Source organism: Sinohyriopsis cumingii, chromosome 6, assembly GCF_028554795.1.
Source record: "Sinohyriopsis cumingii isolate HCF-2022 chromosome 6, ASM2855479v2, whole genome shotgun sequence".
NCBI lineage: Eukaryota > Metazoa > Mollusca > Bivalvia > Unionida > Unionidae > Sinohyriopsis > Sinohyriopsis cumingii.
The window spans coordinates 25,553,980-25,577,031 of record NC_142966.1 but is presented as its reverse complement, the minus strand read 5'-3'; the positions used below and the strand labels follow the sequence as shown (position 1 = coordinate 25,577,031).

Genomic DNA, 23,052 nt, shown 5'->3' with positions numbered 1-23,052 from the left:
CAATTATGTAATTATCAAAATAACCCATCTTAGTTTAATAAATCTCATGATGGCTTGATCAGCTGCTTGGTGCTTATTACTAAGCTGCATAAACTGTAGATGAAGTAACCAAAACGCGTCTGTATGATCCATAAACCAGCATATTTTACTTTGTTCTGTTTTCATTAACCAACAAATAAATGCAACATTCTACGCTATTACGACTCTATGACATTAAACTAAGTAACAGAAAAAGCAAAGCGAACACGTTTTCTAAAATTCGAAACAAAGTATTATGAATTCAATCAAATTTATTATAAAAGTAATAGAAAAAATCCAAAAGTATAGAAAGTTTCTAATCATATCAGGTAATGAAGATGCGGTTGTACCAATAACCTTGAATAAAGTGATGTGTCAAGATGTGTGATATATCAAAATAATATCAGATATACACAATATCCTTGAATAAATTCACAATATATTGATTTTGACTAAAATGTCTGTAAGCAGATTTTCCTTCCAATGTTTATTTTAAATAACTAATTACACTAAAATTATCATGAACTGATTCCACAACGAATGATCAGATGGCTAGTTTTGATGATCACCTGCCTTACATAAAAATTAGACATTAAAATCACCACGATGTGGGTCATTATCCTATCATATGCGTAAGCAAAGTATCGTTCTCGAAGCTACTAAAGTCCACTGGCTATGTGCATACGTTTATCAATGTTATCTAAAAGTTAAACCAACAATCATGAACTAAAATTATATATGGAATAATTGTATTAAAAATGCCCGTTACAATCTACATTCACGGACAAAACGCTAACACAATATATATATATATATATATATATATATATATATATATATATATATATATATATATATATATATATATATATATATATATATATATATATATATATAAACTGTTACTGTATGTTCCCAATTTCAATATTGTATCAGACTCCAAATGTGCGATCTCTGATTATTTTGTTTTTTGTTCGTTAATGAAAGTAAGGAGGTTGTGATCAACAAATACAATGTTTGGAGAAGGTTCTGGACTAATATGCTTAAATAGCGTAAACATAGGTTGAACTCTATATATTTTGAGAACAAGAGAATCAGTGATATTAGGGAGTGAAAAAAGATAAAAGATTATGCTCATCCATTGGCTCCTGGTGTACAATTCTAGTAACGAAAAAGTTCACAGGTTTTCCAATATCAGTACTAAATAGTTACTCAATTTTGCATACTCTATTCACATCATCACATTGTAAAAGAAAAACATCAAAAGAAAATAAGCATATAATCCAAACTTCCATCAGAAGTTTTCTAGGTTTTCCTCAACGCAGCTTTTGTCCTTGCTAATTTTTCTTGGATGAAGTGTCCCTTATATTTGTCCATAGGCATCGTTTTAGATGATACATGTTCTTTGCAAATATACAATAGGACAGCCACAACGAACAGTGCTGTAACAACTTTCTGAAGTATGTTTCAATTAATAAAAATGCTTGCAGTGATTATAAATCAATGTCAGCGTAATCGTTATTATCGACACCAGGGGACAACTGTTGTTCCGTCAGTTCCTTGCCTTTCATCGCAATGGCTTCTCCATCCTCGTACACCTGGAAAATTGTATTAAACTACACTTGTCTCCTTGGGTTTAAATGAATACGGGACGCATCATAACAGTAAAGCAATATTTGACTGCAACCTAGTTTTTCATGAACATTGAAAGAAATTATTTGCGCTTTTTACTTATTAACCATTGTTCTAATCACATAAAGCATGATATAGACGTCTTAAAGAGCATAAGTAGTGGTTGCAGCCGAGACCTCAACAACAGGAAATATCACTGGGCAAATATGTGCATAATACTTCAAATGCATATATTGGGCGTTATGGATCAGGCAAGAAATATATCTGTAAAATAGTCACACCACAGTTCTGATCTCTGAGTTTGATAAACTTCAGTTTTAAATACAAATATTAATAATTGTTCAACCAATTAAAAGTTGTTTTCCGCAGGCAAGTTGATAGCCGCTTATTGTCAGAGAATATTTAAATGACCACCAGTTTCTTGTTGGATATGTAATTGACTAATTATGCACTGGAAACAAACTTGATTACAGAATTTAACTGCAGACCAAAATAGTGCATTTAACATGAAACGGACGAAATGGATAATGCCAAAACATTATGTTGTAGTTTTCCAAAATATATATTAAAGATCAAAGTGAAAAATTAAATGAAATAAAGTAAATATTAATATCGTCAAATACTTGTACTTTGATATTGCGACACGTTTCTGTTGCTATAGTTACCAGTAATGATAGATGTAATTTCGCTAGGCAAAGAAAACATGAATTGCGAAGTGCTTTCAAACAAATTATTTATATTTTGGTGGTCTTCAGTACACAACGAAGTTTGTTTCCCATGCGTCATACTACATTATTTAGAAATATTGCTTATCGTGTTCGCTCAGTCGAAATTTAGCCTAATTACAATAGTTACCACCGTGGAATCAAAGCATTATCTCGGTGGAATTGTCACTAAAAGGCTTGGAAACGTCTTTTTTATTATTATGTAAGAAACTAGTTTTATACAGGTATCTCAGTAACATCCTTGATAGACATGAATAAATCATAACGATATATACCAAATTCCTCAAACACGTTTGCAGTTTCTCACTGTAAGTATTTTAGGCTTTTAAATAATGACACATGCTCTTACCTTGACGCATTCTACAGATCTAACGTTAATGACAGTTTTCTTTGTTTCACATTTAACATCTTTATTTCCATGGAGAAACCCATTCCTCGGGCTTAATGTCCCTATTAAGAAAATTTAAAACAGGAATTGGACAGACTCTCTTGGTCGAAAATAGTTCAGTCAAAGAAAATGATTAATGAAGAGCGTTAAGGTCATGCATTCCTACTGATTACCATATGCAATATTTTTAACTGTAAATATATCAATAATGTATGGGTCAAGGCATTTAAAATAGTTGATTCTAGTTTCTTAAACGCATTGAACAGTGCAGTAAAATATGAAAATCATCCTCTGTTAGTTTCGCCATTACTATTAATATTCATATCTACCGAGATTCAAATGGGTCCGATTCGCGGCCGATTCAGCAGATGTGTCATCAGCATTGACGGATTTTGTTGGGTCTATGCTACGTGAAACGTTGTCCAACTCATAATATTCATGTTCGCACACAATGGCTCCTGTGTCGGCAAAAGTAAATATGGAAGTAAATAAGTTAAAGCGTAAACGTGTTCATAAAATAGTGAATTAATACATGTTCATGCATGTTATAGTTAATTGGTAATTATATGACTTCAACGATGACGACAATAATCAAAACAGTAGTGCAATAGACAATTACCATTTCGTTGTATGAAATCTAAAATCTGAAATAACACAAAATGTTTAAATTTGGTCTTAGCAAACTATCGAAACACAAAAAGAAATATATGTTTTATTGTTTCAAATTTCTCCAATGAAATCGAAATTTCCAAGAAGGTTTACAATCGTTTGAATATATTCGTGGTCAATGTACCTACAATGTTGGTACCAATAAACAATACACTGTCTATGTTTCATGTTCGGGGATTTTGCATGTTCTAAACGTCATGGATATAGACAAATGTTACATTCTCTGCTGACGTCCTCTACCATTAACAATAGTGGCAAAGAATAAAACACATACATTAGTATTACCTGATGACGGTTTTGGCTCCTTATTAACTTTTGTATACAAAGCTAGTCGTTGTGCGTATCCATCCGCGATGCAATTGTAAGTATGTTCCACGGCTCCTTTCGCAGACGCCAAGGTACAAATGGATGGACACGAATCCAACATGTCATAATCAATATCTTCGGCATATCCGACTGCTTCTTCCTCATTAGACCTTTCACTTATTTCATGGTAGTTTGCGATATGTCCGTGTTTTCGTGTGTCATCTTTTGGTTGTATCAAGGAATATATGCTGTTGCATGCAGTATCGACAGAGGCCGACGTCGATGATAAGGCTGTACTTTGAGGACCACGTATGGCACTGTGAATTGCATTGAAGTGAGGAATTGAAGGAAGTGTCATTCGTTCCTGTGTTGGAGTCACCAGTAGAGGTTTCCTTATTGAGGAAGGCATCTCAAATAAAGCAGTTTCAAATTGCTCGACGGTGTTACGCTGTACTATAAAAAACGATAAACAAACTTTAATGTCATGAATAAATAGTGTTAAAGCTTTACTTGCACTGTAGATGTCTCGTTGTACTCATCACTATAATACTTGGACCAATCAGCTTGTCGTGCATTGTTCGGCAGTCTAGAAGAAACATATTTTATGTTTGTATCAGATTTTCACTGGACATGTACACACGAGTGAAATTTTTTTTTTATTAATTATGTAGAGAATATGCCTTTACTGATCAAAATAAAATGTTCTTTTTTTGATAAACCACTTCCGGCAGTATCAAATCGTTTAAAATTAAAATAACTCTTGAACGCAAAACAACACCGTTTACTGCTGACATGAATATCAGAGACCGGTATAATTGGGAAGACCGACTCTGTCGCAGTAAATTACGTTTTGGACATTTTGTAAACTATCTGATCAGAGTCTAACCACAAAACAAGTGTAATTGACTTGCATCATAAAGGGTTTAGCATTGTTAACAAGGCAGTTAGTGAAAGTAACGACTAGGGCCGAGTCAACTTTCCTCCTCAAAATATTAATTTCCATGTCTGAAATGTAATGCAGTTTATATTGATCTGATCTCTCTAGCAAAGTGATAATGTTTGTTGCTGCATCAGTTAACTTATGTTGTTACGCACAAAAATGGAATGGTATGAATGGATATCTTATATTTCGCATATAAATATATAATGATATATTTTGCACAAATGATAAGATAGGAATGACAAACTATGATGATTATGCGGACAATTAGATCTATATTTAAATATAAGTAAATAGCAACATTAAATTCACAACACATAATATGTCTTTTAGTTCAGCCTCTTCAGTTTTTAGAATGACAAAGCAAACATAAATCAATAGGACGATTACGTACAGATGACATGGTCTCAAATTTTCAGTTATCTAACTAAAATGGATATATTTTATGCATGCATCATAATCTAATGTCTTTAAGTTGATGGCTATATGTTAATGCCTAATTCCTAATATAAATATGAGAGACTTGTTGCATCTAAACAAATACCTTTGGCGTTAGATTTCAACCTAGATATACAAACAATTAATAAAAAATATATAGATTATAACTTGTATTGTAAATCTTTAGACTACGGACACATTCCATTATCTATTAATATAGAAATGATACACAATAAACCTTGCTTAAGCAAACTTTTACAAAAGCTCTGTTAAACTGTTAAAAATGTTGTATTACAAAAATATTGAGGGCATGTGCTTAGATGAATTGTGTGCAAAAAGTATAAATATGACGGACAGTGAAAGTATAAGAAAAATATAGCAATTATAACTGTAAGGGAAAGTAATGGGGAAAAGAAAGAAATATTGATAGGTACAGATTTATTAGGAATAATCCTCATTATTGAGATCATCCAGATATTAACGATGTACAACGTATGTCAATTGTGGACACATATAGTAACATATAATAGTCATAATACCTGCATCCTTACGAATGCCATTTTTGCGTTGATTCCACATCAGACATCCAATCAGCATTGTAATCAAGGCTCCCACTCCGGTGACGACAGGTATGACGTAGGTAGGTACTATATATATATATATATATATATATATATATATATATATATATATATATATATATATATATATATATATATATACATATATAGATAGATAGATAGATAGATAGATATAGATATAGATATATATATAGATAGATAGATAGATATAGATATATAGATATATATATAGATATATAGATATATATATAGATATATAGATATATATATACATATATATAGATAAATATATATATATATATATATATATATATATATATATATATATATATATATATATATATATATATATATATATATATATATATATATATATATATATATATATATATATACATGTATACCTTAGCTTAGGGAACAATGAGATACTTTAAACATCTCGATAAAATAATATATAAAACTGTACCGGATTACATATTTTGTGAAATTTGTATGGCATTTACAAATACCTTATTCTGTTAAGTGACTGCCACGAACAGCATATTCTGAATAATCAACTTTGCCATAATCCTAACATTTTTAACCTAGCTTAAGCTGGGCCAAGGTCCTTTACATAACACAAATGTTAATAAACTTCAGTACCAAAGGTGAAGTATCACACAGTCCTGCTTTGATATCAATTTGTACATTGTTAAATTTACGCGATGCTAAATGTGGATGGTGCGATAGCTCATTTACATACTCAATCATTTGATTAGGATAGCGCCCAGGTTGATTGACTTATGTATTATCCAGTGCGAATAAATATAGTAAATGACAAAAAGATAGACACAAACTGATCCACTGAACAATGACGTATCATTCAATTGCCTTCAAAAGTCAACTCTGCATTTTGTTTCCGATTCTACAGTTGCAAGTCTTGTTGATATTATAAAATAGTCATTACATAAAATGTTTTTCAACATTACTATGAATATGCGAATAATAATATGATAGAATATACAGTAAACTCTAGACAAGAACGGAAACTTTAGATAAAGCAGTAAACTCGTTGTTCATAAACTGAATGAGAAGAACAAAAAAAAATCAAATAACAAAAGAAAAACAGTAGAATAGAAAAGGTTTCTTTTATAATATCTTTCATTAAGCTACACACAATCGGAATCACAACAGAAAATTCGGATCCATAACAAATATGTCAGTTTCAGTTATACTTCGATTCAATGTGGTTTCGGTGTTAAATGGTCACACTGTTTTTACATATGTATTCCATCACAGATACATGCAGTCATAATTGCTATATGAATGTCTCAAGGACCAGATAGTATGAAGTAAAGCAATTATGCATTGTATATGAAGATAAAACGTGTGCCCAAAAAGCACTGGCTCTAATATTATAATGATCCTACAATGAGTGCTATTGATAGTTGATTACCCGACCGCACCTCAGATAGGTATTCATTTACTATAGTAGTAGAAACTGATATTGTGCTCAGAACAAATCACATTTTGATGCTAAGTCTCATAATTATCATACACATTTTTACTAATATCGCTATCAAAGGCAGTTGGGAATTTAAAAAAACATTATTTCTAGGTATCGGTTTCCAAATATGTCTTAACACCTTGGATGACTTTACAACAGTTAAATTGTTTGTCAAAGTATCCACGATATCATTTTCGATTCTAAATACGTCTGAGTTTGATTTCGTTTGAATTATACACTGTACAAATTATATATATTAATAATGATAATAATAACAATAATAATGCTACTGATAATAATAATCTATTTGTTATGATTACCCTTAATCAGTATTATTATTGTTGTTGTTATTATTCACATTATTATTATTATTATTATTATTATTATTATTATTATTATTATTATTATTATTATTATTATTGTTCACAAATTAGTAAGTGAAAATATTAGCAATATTCTAATATCAGTATTATATTATCGACATTAAAGAGATATAACAAACTGCAAAGCTTGTGTTGAAGTACAAAATGGCATCACATAAATATTTAATTGCCTGGCTGGGTAAAGGCAAGATTTTGTTTTATCACATAATTTGTATCTAAGATATTCTGTCAAATGCCAATGAAAGTGGTTAAATATCGAACATTTCTTAGGTACTGGTTTATACTTTAAATAGACGAAGGGCAGTAACTCTTGCCCATTAAATCCACTTGATACCACTAGGTGTCGCTAGTTTTTAGCTGATCGAGATGCTAAGAGAAGGATGCTTGCATGGATGTAGGGATGGTGCGGGTTTTAAGTATTGTAATTACGTAATTATTTTCAGAGAAACATTATTTACTTAAAAATTTGCTTTCTCCTTCGAATAAGATCCCTGGTATCTTTCACCTCGGGTATCCTTATGGGGAAGACTGGCTATATTCCCGATGTGAAAGATAACCCATTCTCCTAATTACACAAGCAACACAGCATGGGATCCCTTGACCAGAGACTCTTATCTACGGTTTAGAAGATAAAGCTAAAACCGAATTACCTACAAAAGTTTCACTGGCGAATCCAATAAAGGAAACAAGCCGCATTGGTTGATCTAGTTGGTATGGTGGCAATTTGTGCTGCTTCCACCTTTCCTACCAGATTCAAAGTTTATATCTAAATATAAATCTCTAAATTAAAACAACAGCTTATACAATAACTCTAATCGAAATATTACGTTCATTAACCGGTTTTGTTTTGCTACAATGCCTGGTTGTGTAGGAGGACCACCGAACCATGCCATCTGAACTGAAGATAGTTCGGGTCTACTGAAAGGGTATATAGACTGTTTATACTACATGCGGAAGCCATAACGGTCAGGAAACTTGTCTTGCATGATAGAAGCTTAAGCGAAGTGGGGGCTAAAGGTTCGAACATATATGAGTTGATCCTTGTCAAAACCCCGGACAGACTCTATTTGGGAAACAGGGTTAGGTGTTTTGCTCGAATGAGATCAAAACTCGCTAAAACATCTGAATGGTCATTATCTTGTTCAATGTCATATCTACTATGATGTCGGAAAGTGTCCAATATCAAACAGAGGTATCTTTTTACAGTGATGGAGCCAACTGTTTCTCCTCAAAGAGCCAGAGAAAAACGCCGGTCAGTTGAGGGTTTGAAGCACTCAAAGTGACGATGTAACAAATCTGGTGTCACTACCTAAACTCGTGCCACTTTCCATTTTAATCCTCTAGAGAGAAGAACTTCTCGCTATCGATATTATCTACACAATTGAACGTTTAAATTGTTTGTATCGTAAGGCTGTCATAAAGAGAGAAAAGCACCCTCGACCGTGATTGCGTAAGGAGATTCCGCTATGCTGTATCTTCCCAAGTAAATTTATTTTGCATAGATCGAGTAGATCAGTTACCCGAGACTTGTCACACCTGAGTAGATTCACCAAAATCATCTTTTATTATGACCCCGTAACGTCAGAATTATTTTTTGGTGTCAGGACTGTGGCAGGATAGGCGATGGTGCACAACCAATCCAAACGAATGACAGCACGCGCACAGGCCCAGGTTTTTAAGGATGGAACTGGAGAGACAACAGTGGGTAACTTAAGATTCCACCTCATGGGAAAATGGTCGATCATCGGGCGTCTCCAAAAAAGCGCAAAACCATGTGAAGACCGATGGGTTGAGTCACCATTCTGTGTGAAAGACTTGGCCTCTCCTAGACAGAGTATCGACCAAGGCTGAATGTGTCTGATTTATACGCTCATATGAGATTGTAGTACCAACTTAAAAACTACCAAATCAGGACAGACAAGTCGGATGAGTCGGTGCCACCTATATTAATACAACAATGCACCACAACCTAGATCTCGGACAAACTGATAACCGTTTTTGCCCGACAGTCGGTCTCCCCAGCATTAAAATGCCTAGATGACAGCTTCATTTTGTGGAGGCTCAGGGCACTGATATGCTTAGTTAATCTGACGCAAGAATAATCGGATCTCGTGCGTGATCAGAATGGCTTAATTGATTGGACTTGAAAATTTGAGTCACTGTGTCAGCAATGAGAACTGTAAGGGCGCGTAAAATGGCTGCCGAACGGATCAAGTCCGCCGTCAAATTGAATGAACCGAGGAATTGCAAATCTTTCTCGCATAAATCCATGTCATCATGGAAACAGACTCGACGAGTTCAGCGATTCTGGTGACTTGAACACCAGAAACCAGCACCTAATAAGGATAGGGAATGATAAGGTTGGAGAGAGTGGATTGCACACATCACGTCAAGGGTCGAACCCGGTAAAGTAATGGCCATGCTATTGTGAGCAGTCCTGGTCATTGACCCTAGCAATCATGGCCGTCGCCTCAAAAGTATTGCTATTTCCGGTGTCTGCACTATCCTGAACCACCACTGACCGGAATGGAACAGATATCTATGTCCTATAAAAGAGACAAACGTACATATGAACAGCTATTTCTTGCGACGTATGCATAGCAAAAATAAAGAGGTACCATATACCGATTCTTTTCCAGTCTCGGTAGATCAATTCTAAAGGCACCTGTTCTGGCCCTCCTCCTCATCTAGATATATTGATTCTTCAGAGCATCGGTAAGGGTGGAGGGCATTTTGAAGTAGCCAACACTCTAAAAATGTCGTCAACGGACGCTTGAAAGCTAAACTTCAGCCCATTAAATGGTTTGATCTGTGTGGGACGTGAAGGATAGTGGATATGAAGGAGTTCCGTAGCACTCACTGTGCGCAGATGCCCAACTGGGTATACTTGCAAGAGAAGACTTACCAGGTGGTGTGAAGATTCAATTCCATCCCTATGAAAATGTAGCTCGCTATCCCTTGTGGACAAGTACTTTTTTCCCGGCAAATGGTCGGCCTGTACAGTATAGATGGCAGTATAGAAGACGATCCGGTTATCATTGGTAGTGGCCGCTCCAAAGTCATAGCTGGACAGACTGATTTCTCACTGAAATTCTTGTCAAAGAATGGGCACGTCGATGATGGTAATGATGGAAGGACGTTTGAATCGGTTACTAAGATTCACGTACAACATAGTTGGCTGGACCGATTCGACAAAAATGTACCTTTGTTGGAACGGCTGGATGGACGTCGACGGTTGGATTTTAATCTGCATTAAATCCAATGAACCAGTGTGAACGAAACGTGTGGTCGGCCCGGATGCAGGTAATATATAATGTATTCCGGCAATCATCGGTGCCAGACGAACCAAAGACCTAGCTGAAATGTACGATTTCTAATTCAAATCGCTGCTATAATAATGATAAGGTGCATAGAGCGTGGTTAGATAGACGGGTTTGTCATTTAGATCCTCTATTTCTAAGAGAGAGTCCCCACGCTGTGACGGCTGTACTACAGGTGTCGGCTGGATAGTTTGCAATGTAGGGGCCGTTGACAGCTGCACGACTGGTAATGATACGTCAGTATTAAGAGTTGAATTGAACCGATCCGGCATGAATTCCATGCGCCTGGACTTATAGGGCCATGCTAGGACATGCTGGGCGACTTATTCCTCGCTGTACAGCAACAAACCTAAAAGCTGGCTACACATGGAGGTACCAAAGGGATGTGATAGGTGAACGTTACTCTCCTTTGTCTTATTATTATTGGTAATGGTAGTAATTAGTATTAGTAGTAGTAGCAACAGTACAAAAGAGACTTCAGCTTTTCTATTGAATAATTATTAGTATTTACTGAAACTGAATCAATTTAGTTATTTGTAGAGAAATATGTTCTGCACAACAGATGTGTTAAAAACCTATTTTCGCATCTTTCTGCCATATCAAAGGTCGTTATTCTGGAAGACAAGCTGTCTTTGCGAATGTCCACAAAGATTCTGCAAAACAATTCCAATATGCTATTGACACATATACAATGTAAGACAGAGACAATTGCGCCAAATGTGTGAAGTTAGACCAGCTCACGTGTTGTAGTTAAAATTCGACTGTGTAACAATTTTCAACTGATCAGCAATCCTCTATGCAGTTTCATAGAATATCCCCCACTTTTGCTAGTACCTGAATATTATTCGAAGAGGTCGTTATTAGTAGCATACATTAATAATTGAAAGACGATTGTACACATGTTCGCGATTGTATCAGACCGTTTCCAACTACAGTGAGTATAGTAATTCATTTAGGATTGTGAGAGATAAATACAAGTGTATATACTGGATGGTATATTCTGAACTATATATATATATGATTGAAAAGTGAAAGCCGTTTACAACTTGGTATATGTGTTTGTCCGAAACATACCCTTGTTATACAGGACATTTTACTATCAATTCAGTACTCGCCACGATTTTGACCAACATAGAGGTCTATTAAATTAGGGAGTGAATTCTAATAGGAGTACTTCGAATGTCCGGCATTCACAACACGTTAGTGCGTGAATTCAGACTTGTAAATCTTCTTAAAGAGAAGCTTTTGGTGCTGTTTGGAGAACTTCGGGTTAGACCGAGTGCCACCCAAAGGTGACGAAGTAGGAAGCAGTTGTTATAGAGGGATCGGATAGAATAACGGAGGCATGAGTTTGAAGGCGGACCAGAGAACGGGAGTGGAGGAAGTGGAAGGTGAAGGACGGAATGGGCACTGGAGTACTCATCAAGGAAAAATAAAAAATAAGGATGAGTAAAACAGCAGGGACTTACTCATTACTCTTATTTATTGCGACAAATGCATAGCAAAAATAAAGAGGCACCTATTACCGATTACAGTTAATAGTTATTTGGAGATACAGTAAACATCAATAATAAAAAGGCTAACATTAATATGCTGTCTAGGGACGATTTCGATGATGATTATACCGAAAAAAGAAAATAAAGTCACTCTCAACTTGAGACTAAGGTTTCAAGCGCATAAACCAAATGAACACACCTGGTGTATTTGAATTTATACTGCAGAAAAGTAATCCAACAGTGTATGGTGTGCATCTGGCTTCTTTATGTTTATTCGATCTTGACCAAATGCAATTATCTATGCAATTACATTCATTATGATAACTGCATCTAGTTATACGATGAAGACACTGTTTATACAATGTTGTAGAAACACAAATGAAAAATTTGAGTTTATCCTTTAAAACGAAAATGTAACCAATATCCACCGAACTGCTGTGCGATAAGTATATGTAATGGAGATGGAATATGCTGAAACGTGATTAGAAAAGTATAGTAATATACGTTTTCGTCCATTTAGTGGATGAGAGTATATCTTATGCAAGCTCGACTATTTGTTCCGTTTTTAACTCCAAGGTTATTTCCTGTCTGAAATTTATAAGTACACATACTCGTGCAATTCACTCTTATTCTCTCTCTCTCTCTCTCTCTCTTTCTCGTTCCTTTGGTTAATTATCTTCTTTATTCTGGATAGTGGTGCATGTATCTGACCAAATTTACATGTTGGATATTTTCATATACATGTTCATTATTGTGTGAGTTTATTGATCTATGTTTCTTATTTGTCCATTGACGAAGACATCCCCTTTTACAGAATTTGATCTTCATCGTGTTTTAGTCTTACATATCCTCGCTTGTCGCTTTGTTCCCTTTTCATGTTTATACTGGTTTTGTATCCGTTTGATTTCGTTGCAGATCGAACTGTAAGAAGGAGCTTAAAAGCTTCTAATGTCTAAAGTATAATCTTGTTTCGTCCTTGATTATCTTTCTTCAGTGTCGCTTAACTTTATAAAAAAGATTTGTTATATGTATAATAAATGTCTGAAATGAGAAATGATACATAGCTAACGAGAAATATGTATATAACTTTATCTTTATAAACTACAACAAATATATGCAATTACTAAACACTTGGTATCAATAAACCTACTTGGTCATGCTAAGTTTTATGTGAAATATCAGTGGAACTTGTTTATAGTTTAAATATAGTCGGTATCCTTGTTTTGCTAATACCTGTAAGATGATTGGTAACAAAACAAAGAATACAATTTAAATATTTAGGTGTATATTTAGGTCATCTCTGATGCGTGAAATGTAACAACATAATATTTTGACAATGAGGAACAATTTTCTTGTTTATTTCTTATATATCCTTTAATGGTGGAGTAGAAACTGTCTTACCTGGTTGCAATGACCTCGACTGACCATACGAACTATTGGCTAGAATCTCAGTGGAGACAGTGTAAATTGTAGCTATATTCCGTGTGCTTGTAGTAATAATATCTGAAAATAAAAGTTACGAAAACGAAGCCATATAGCTTAAAAATATCCTAAATATAAATTAAAAGATATATATATATATATATATATATATATATATATATATATATATATATATATATATATATATATATATATATATATATATATATATATATATATATATATATATATATATATATATGTATATATATATATGTATATATGTATATGTATATATATATATATATATATATATATATATATATATATATATATATATATGTATATATATATATATATATATATATATATATATATATATATATATATATATATGAGCGTTTGTATGGCTATATAGTAAATCACTCGAAGATGAGAGTGAACCCTCCTATCCTCACCAATATTTCATCATATCGCCGCAACCATAATGGTTGCAAATGCACATGTTTCAGCATTTTCATATTTTCATAGAAAGTGGACAAATAAAAACAAAATGAAATATATTGTAAATGTGAGCTACAGAGCGTTTCTAGCATTGTTCAAGAAAAGCATCCCGACCCATTTAGATACCATCAATACATCTAATATGAGTTTTGTGCTTAGATATTAGGTTTTGAAACAGGTAGATGAAGGTTGATACTGTTCAAAGAACCTCATTATGCAATTTAAAATGGAATCAAGCATACGATTATTAACATTGCAAACAGGGTGTCTAATCTCTAATACAGGTATTACACATTTCACTTGCATATGCTAAAAAATCAATTGTAATGTAATTACCAAATTAGCACTACATTTAACATGATATGATTCTAATACGCCCCGATTGATAGCAAATTCTTAAAGGTATGCAAGAAAGTTCCATTCTGAAAGATGCATAAACGTGTTAAATACAAGCAATTAATGACTTTGTCTTGCTTGAAATGCAGAATCTACCCTATCGTTGTACATAGCGTTTCTTCTTTGTTCGGAAGAACGCACGTTAATGACGATGAACTAAAAGGCAAATGTTTGTTCTCATTTAAATGTCTATGAGCGGAAACTCGCTGTCTAGCATGATAGATAGATAGATAGATAGATAGATAGATAGATAGATAGATAGATAGATAGATAGGTATATAGATAGATAGATAGATAGATAGATAGATAGATAGATAGATAGATAGATAGATAGATAGATAGATAGATAGATAGATAATTAGATAGATAGATAGATGTATTATGCTTTCAGTCGTCAAAGAATTATTTATTTTATCTTTTTTGCCTTGGATGTTAAGGAAGTATCTTACATGAATTATCTTTGCGAATTGTATGTATGTCGTGATCTAAATTATTTATCTCGTAAGAATCTATTGACGATTATCGTTTAAGAATAACATAATTGTAAATAGTATTGTTGTAAATGGAAATTACAATTCTCATAATCTCTTTCTTTCATTAGCATTACGTTGTAACTGGGAATGGGATTAACAAGCATAATGTGCAGTCGAAACAAAAATAATATGCATGCTATGTTAAAACGGCTTGGAAGAAAAAAAAATTAAAATACTGTTGTGTTGTTTGTAAGAAAAAGATGAACGTGAATCATTATTTGTTGGCGTTCATTTCAAGAGAGAGATATAGTTAGATACTATCATTTTCTACGATTTCCTCACCTTTGCAATTATGTAATAATTATTATCCCATTTGTAGAAGAAAGAAAACTCTTTATATATCCACTTCAAGTATAATAGTGACATGACGTTTTGAGACAAAAGATTGTATACTGATCAGATGCTAAACGACTTAATTAGACTTGTAAGAAAACTAGATGACTTTTATTCAAAAATCGGTATGCTCTACTATTCAACAGGAGACATCCCCATAAACAGTGTGATAGATAACTCAATGCTCCTTAGAAACCTATGGAATTCCTTCACATCAAACTTATTGATAACAGATGAAAAATACAACCACTTTGCTAAAGATTTGAATGGATGCTATGCATTTATCATGCATATGACAGTATTAAGTTTCATATCTAATGAAACTAATTAAGACATTTCACAAAAATATAACATAAAGCATAAAGCTGGAGATTTAAGAGCAGGGGCGATCAGTTCATTTGTGGGTAATGTTATATACGTCATAATTGGAGAAGATTGTTTTATCACGCATCAAAAGATGCAACATGAGAAACTCATATTAGTATTTCTTTAGAGCACATGTTACAATATTTCGTTGCGACAAAATGAATTTGGGTTCTTTTCAGCTGCAAGCCAATAATTAATCAAATATGTAATGGCTAAAAATGACAAAGTGACCCACGTTTATAGAAATTTCGCATTTTGCATGAAACATGGAACCGGCTACGAACTCTGTCTATTGGGCGTGTATAATACAAGATGATGCTGAAAATATGTGTACGTTTCAGCTTGCTTTATTATTCCTTGCTTCACCGAGGTTATCGACATTATATGTGAAAGTAAAGAATATAATTATTTCTATATTATAAGACACCACATTTACCTTCTACAATTAATCGTATTTCACCGGGTATATTATTTCCATGTTGGGTTTCTATCCTGTAAACGCCAGTGTCAGATTTGGTTAAATTAAACAGAGTGAATGACATATAGCTTCTTGATATGTCCCCGTTGTATAACGCACGATTCTGAAAATTACCCTTGGTTGTATAATTATTGGATGGTCGCAGCATCATCATTACTCCGTCGTTTGGGTGAATAATTCGTAGTGTGCGGTTCATTCCTTGTTGATTGTAGTACCAGCCTATCATCGCGTTATCTCCAACAATAGCATATATAGGATTGTCTGAAAAAAACAAATATAAAGAAGTATACAATCGAAAAAACAACCTTATAGTATATATATTAGCATATGGTATATGTGAAACTGATATAGTGACTCTTATAGGTTTTGATTCTCAAATATCTTTTATTTAATTATTAGATGTGCCAGAACGACCTCTCACATTCCTTTATAATGAATGATTGCATCTAAATTAAATTCAGCTTGTCACATAACTGTAATGGATACTTCACTTTAATTTTTACATGATGCTATGTTATCTGCGTATGATGTTTGGTTGTTTGAGGATGACACCTAACGAACTCACACATCAAACAATATACTCGTTCGCAGAGACTATGCATTTCACTAACATTAAGGTAGTGTGTGTGTTTGTGTGCCAACATGACCGTACAAATACCTGTGATATTTATAAAGCACCGCTCAGTGTCGTTATTATCGTTGTACACCACCTTGTATAACCCAGTATCCCTCTGTGTGACGTTCTGTATTTCAATCCTATATGTCTTCGTATTGTTGTTTTCAATACAATTTAGCCGGCCATAAAGATGTGTTGTATTCATTACATTACATTGCGAGTAATTCAAGGTTGCCACAAGCTGGTCATAGTAGTATAAACGAGGGTATAATGTGTCTGACCTTTGACATTTCTTGATGGTAGTGTTGTCCCCAACATTGCTAGTCTGTATTTCATCAGGATCTGGGTAAAATAAATTATGTATCTGAGACTGTAAATACCACCCTATCTCTCCCTCTTTCCATCTTCCCCATGCAAACACAGATATGAGGTGATAGAATATATTTAGAGATGTTTAATATTTGCGATATATATATATATATATATATATATATATATATATATATATATATATATATATATATATATATATATATATATATATATATATATATATATATATATATATATATATATATATATATATATATATATGAGTATGTAGTTTACAAGGGGCATTTATAAACAGCATATTGCATATATAAGTTTTGTCGACGATAGCAGATTGTTACTTTACTATATACTCCTTTTTTCTCCATTAACGTATGATTTGTAGAATTGTTCGGTATTATATGATACTGGACACCTTGATATTGCAGCACGTGCACGACACGAATGAATAAAAAAGGATTAGTGTATTAGGAACTACGTTTTAAACAAACCATGTAGACGTATGTATTAGACTTTAGGTTTCAGTTTTTTAGATATATTTGTGGTTGAGACACAACTGAAGCTTTCAAACAATGAATGATTGTTATATTCGAAATGTCCACAACAAACGTGCGAAACGCAGTATTAAACATACGCATCTGATCATTTAAACAATTGTTTAGGATAAATTTTCGTAAATTTTCATTAATCGAATGGTCCAGACTATGACCTATGCTCAATTGGGTATATGAAAATAGCATCGAACATGATCCTGAGTGCTACATTACGTACTATGTTATAAGTGAAAGTACAAAACTCGTGGGAAAAGTGCAATTGAAGGTTTTCTTAGAAATATATGAGCCTCAGAGTTCATAAGCGAAGACAATGACGACTTCTTATTTCCGCCAGCTGAATGGATTGTGAAACATCAGCTGCTGTGCAATTTTGCATGTTAACTTTGTTGATACAGTGTTTGCTGATTTATCATAGCGATAGACGCCATACTTGATGTAGGAGATAAACTATCTAAGGCAGCATGCAAATGACCAGTCATAAACATTCCTTCTTTAGCTGGTAATAAGAATAGCAAACAAATGCTTACATTTGTACACCTTGAGAATTTTCTAAATGTATTTTCTTAGTTCTTCAAATGTATTTTCTTAGTTCTTCAAATCTGGATTACATCAACTATGTAATAGGTTTTAAAGCTTAATTACATATTTCGAAATTGTTCTACAATTTCGACCAAATTCCAAGTGCAATAACATCCTCCTTTCTGAACTCAAAATGAAACGAACTTTATATTATATAGCGTCTTTTTGATCAATATAACTGAAAGAATTAATATTGTCCCCACATTTATGATTCTTAACATTAATGAGAGAATAGAAACACACATGCATATCAGTCAGGACACCTCCATCGCTACTCAAATCTGATGTACTTCATGTGGAATTGACACAGATAAATTCAGTCAATAATCACAAAATTTTAATAGAACCGACGGAAGTAGATACACCCATTCATTCCGGGCTAAATGGAAAAGTTGTTGCAATGCAAATTCATTCACATATTACTCTAAATTTCAATTTGAAGTAGAACAAAACAATAGTTCCTGTTGAAAGTGATGTCGAGCGCGCAATTAAGTTCAAATTTCGCTCCGCGGAGTTATGTGCGCGAATATCGTTTTCGTATATCGATGCCTCTGCGGTTGTGTATTTTGTTTGAAGTACAGCATTGATTAAATTAATGTGTTCCTTATAGTGAACTTTTTTATAATCAAGTCTTCAGTAAAATACGAAAATGAGTATATAATTTAAAGGTTGCTGAATAGTATGGGTAAAATATGGACTCGTTTTGTCGGATAGATCCTTTCCTGCAAGGAAGTGCATTATGCATCTGAAGTAAAACCTCGTATTTCCGATACAAATGCAGTACGCTATAAATACTGATCAATATGTAAACGGCATGTATACCTTGATTCGATTTCATGTTGTTTACTTAAGTTTAATTAAAAGACCTTACCGTACTTACTACTTATAATGATCTAGAAATGTACTGTTTACTCATACCCCAGCCATATTATTGTGTCTTATGATTTAAAGTAGTTTTCAAAAAAAAAGTTATTCATTCTTAGTTTTAGGTGCAATTGGGTATGGACATAATTTGAGAGGAACATTTCATATAAATTAAACAACGGAATTTCAAATTGCGCATGGACATTCAGGCCTAAAACACTATTTTGGAATTGTAATAAACTCATTCAAAGACATTTTGTATGATATCATTGTGATTCAGACAAAACTACTGACACGTGATCACATTCATTACTGATATTGAGTCAGAACACTATACTTATATGAATGTAATGTAACGTTTTGGGTGAGGTTGGATTTAATTCTCAATAATCTAAGTTCCTTTCATAATCTGACTTTCTGTTCTCAGAAAATAAATTATGTGTTGAAATTTATTAAACGCCTTTGGGATTCCTTTTATAACTTACTTACATCCACATAGGTTTAAAATAAAATAACATAAATTTACACATACAACAATGGTGAAATGATTTCGTTTACAAACACAATACTAGCTGTAACTATAGGCCTCCAGGTATATTAAAACATCGACGTGTCAGTATAATTGTATCCTAGGGCTAACAGAATATAAAATAGAAGTGTTCTCGTCGTCAATTATATTGATAAAATGATTTTCACAGAAATAACAAAAATGTGCTATAACAAGCGTGGGAATTGTATCCTTCAATTGACTTGTACTATATGTAAGACTCTAAAACTGTGACACTGTTTACCTGCGTTAAAACCATATTCGGAATATTTGGTTGAAACAAACATGTTTTGAAACAACCCATATGTCTATTCAGATCAGTGTGGACCTGTAAATCAAGTAACGTAACAGTGATTTTCGTGCTTACCAAGAACGTTTAACTGGAAACTCCATTTGCCAATGTTTCTTTCAAATGGATCATCTGGCGTTTCGTAGGTACTTTCGTCTATGTGATATAGACCTTCATCTCGTCTGGTGATATTGTATAACAATAACGATATTTTCTTTGTTTTATCATCGTATTTCAGTTCCAAATGGTCTTTGATATTGTCGACCATATTCTTCGAGCTTCCTTGGAAGGATCCATTCATAAGGGTTTTGTTATCCTTTGCAATTGTAACGAATAAAGTGATTGCACTGTTTGGCCATGTCCTAATGACGAATGTGCCTCCGGCTACGGTGTCTATAATATCTTTATCATTAGTAGGCATTGCGATTGCTGCATATAAAATGAGATTTGTAAATTCAAGTTAATAATAATAATACTAATAATAATAATGCTAATAATACTAATGATAATAATAATATAAATAATAATAATAATAATAATAATAATAATAATAATAATACTAACTTCATTATTATTATTAATAAATGCAAATGGTTCAATAGTTTACTTATCATGCAATACTGACATATGTTTAAGTTTATCTAACGGTTAATCCATGTATCTAGTATCCTTGGTAATATTTACTCATAATAACATACAAGTAACAATGCAACCAAAATCTCGAAAACTGGTTTTTCATATCGTTCTTGACCTTTTAACGAACTTCTCATTTATTGGTTTGGTTCGTACCGTAAAGAAAATACCCTTGGTCGATAAAAAGAAGCAAAATCGAAATTAAATTATTATTAATAATTGTTATACTTCGTTGAAAATATTTTCTGCCTCACTTGTTACTGTCGAATGTACTGACCTATCTCAATATTTATGTAAATATGTATCATCTTCACCAATATACTTGAACAGATACAATATAATTCGAGATGAAAGAAAATAAGGAAGACGGTTATATCATATAGTATTTTGTACGAAATTGAATACTAAAACTCTTGAGTGAAAAGTTTGCTATGTCCGTGTGGGAAATGAATTATACAAATCATGCTACATTTTCACATATTTATTATCCAAGAAGTAATAATGTTTGGGGTTCCAGTATTTAAAAATACACCACTAACTACAAAAACAGAATTAAACTGTACAATGGTATAAGACTAATTAAGTGTATTCATCATTTCAAATAAAGTTAATGACGATTTTCAGTATTGCTACACAATGGAAGTTTTAATCGGATGATTTATAAGGAGGATTTTAAAAGAAGATGAAACCACATGTGCGAAATGAATATTTTGTTTCATTTTACTAGTTAAATACAAGAAACTCTCATAGCGAAGAAAGTAAAGGATGGTCATATTGTTTAACATAAACTGTTTGGAATTACCTCGAGTCAAAGGGAAATTATGAATTTTCGGAATATGAATTCTTAAACAAATATTTTACCTGTTGTCACAGCCACTATGAGAATGCTGCCTATGTATTTCCACAATTTCCACATTATCGTTACTAAGGACTATAAATACCTCAACACATTTTCTTTCAAAGTTCTCTTTATGTTTATCAAGAGTGCCTTATTTATGATTAATATACTCAGTAAGTTTAATTTCCGCGTAAACAAGGATGAATTACATGAGAAATGCCGTGTGTTGAATCATCAAAGTCATCACAGTACAATAGTGACTTATGAAAATGCAACCTCATATATTATATTGTCCAGTCAATTTCCCGGCCAGTGTGGTACGAATTCCACGAAATAGAAACAGAGATGAAAAAACGGATTAGTTATTGTCAATACGGACTTTGTTCAAATGTAACTATTATCCCTTGACTCATTCGACTACATTAGGATGTATCTATAGATCTGCAACCATAATGCCAATTTAACTAGGTTTGCTATCCATTGCTTGCAAATACTGTAATATTCACGTTTCCGTCGAGTTTCATCCAACGTTCACGTCAAGCTTTTCTGATCGTTTATTTTAACAAGTTTATTTCTTCAACGACATCAAAAAAGAATTTTCTACTATATAGTGCATGCTATCTATCGTTTTGCTGATTCATGAGATATTTGCTATTATTCATTCATATAAATACTTCATCTCATCCCATTAGTATATTCAATGCAATCTTCCATCTATGTTTTTTCCCTTGTATCCGAAGACTCAGTTAGACTTGTTCATAGTTCCAGCCTTTGCACCAACACTTTCCTAATAGATTTGTAATCTATTGGAAATATTGTTGTAACCAATTCAGTCTTTATTTGATAATCGTTTCCTTTTACAGCAAAATGTATCTAACGAGTAGTCAGTTTGACGTTTTTGGTGAAAATGACGGAAAATATATGAGCTAAGGGATTGAAAGTAATGTTTCCTTACCTGTCATCCATTTGAATGATATTGATCTAAGAGATGTGTAAATTATTAATGCATTTTAATGATATTGCTACATTATAACGATGTACAGCATTAAATAGTTTGAACGATATTTGGATGATATAAATATAACGCTCACTGAAGTGTCTGAATGGTACTACTATCTTAGAGATATATATGGCATTAAATTTGAATGGTATGAATATTATACGGTCAATCGCACAGGCACATAAGTTATTATCATTTTTCTGCTGTTGCGTTATAGAAGTGTTACGAATAACAGTATACGACAATGCATAATGGTATAAAATTAGTACACGTATGTTTTTACATAATTAAGAGGAGCATAAAGTACAATTAATTATCCCTAATGAAATACAGTTATGTCAATATACACCTTCCCATAGTTCACGTGTATTAAAAATGAATCTGCATT

The 23,052-nt window shown here is 33.0% G+C and overlaps 1 protein-coding gene across 2 annotated transcripts; it reads right to left on the bottom strand.

The window, feature by feature from the left end:
* Positions 1–272: 272 nt before the first annotated feature.
* Positions 273–21,825, bottom strand: LOC149796518 (uncharacterized). 2 transcript variants are annotated; one of them, XM_089960247.1, is made up of 10 exons: positions 21,688–21,825; positions 20,272–20,622; positions 17,073–17,372; positions 16,373–16,675; positions 13,784–13,885; positions 5,656–5,763; positions 3,718–4,191; positions 3,093–3,221; positions 2,725–2,825; positions 273–1,616 (listed from the first exon to the last, which is right to left on the bottom strand). In XM_089960247.1, the coding sequence occupies exons 1-10, from the start codon at positions 21,740–21,742 to the stop codon at positions 1,512–1,514; spliced, it is 2,028 nt and encodes a 675-aa protein (XP_089816373.1). In that variant the 5' UTR covers positions 21,743–21,825; the 3' UTR covers positions 273–1,511. The 2 variants fall into 2 exon arrangements, with proteins under 2 accessions (XP_089816373.1, XP_089816374.1); XM_089960248.1 differs by lacking the exon at positions 2,725–2,825.
* Positions 21,826–23,052: the final 1,227 nt, after the last annotated feature.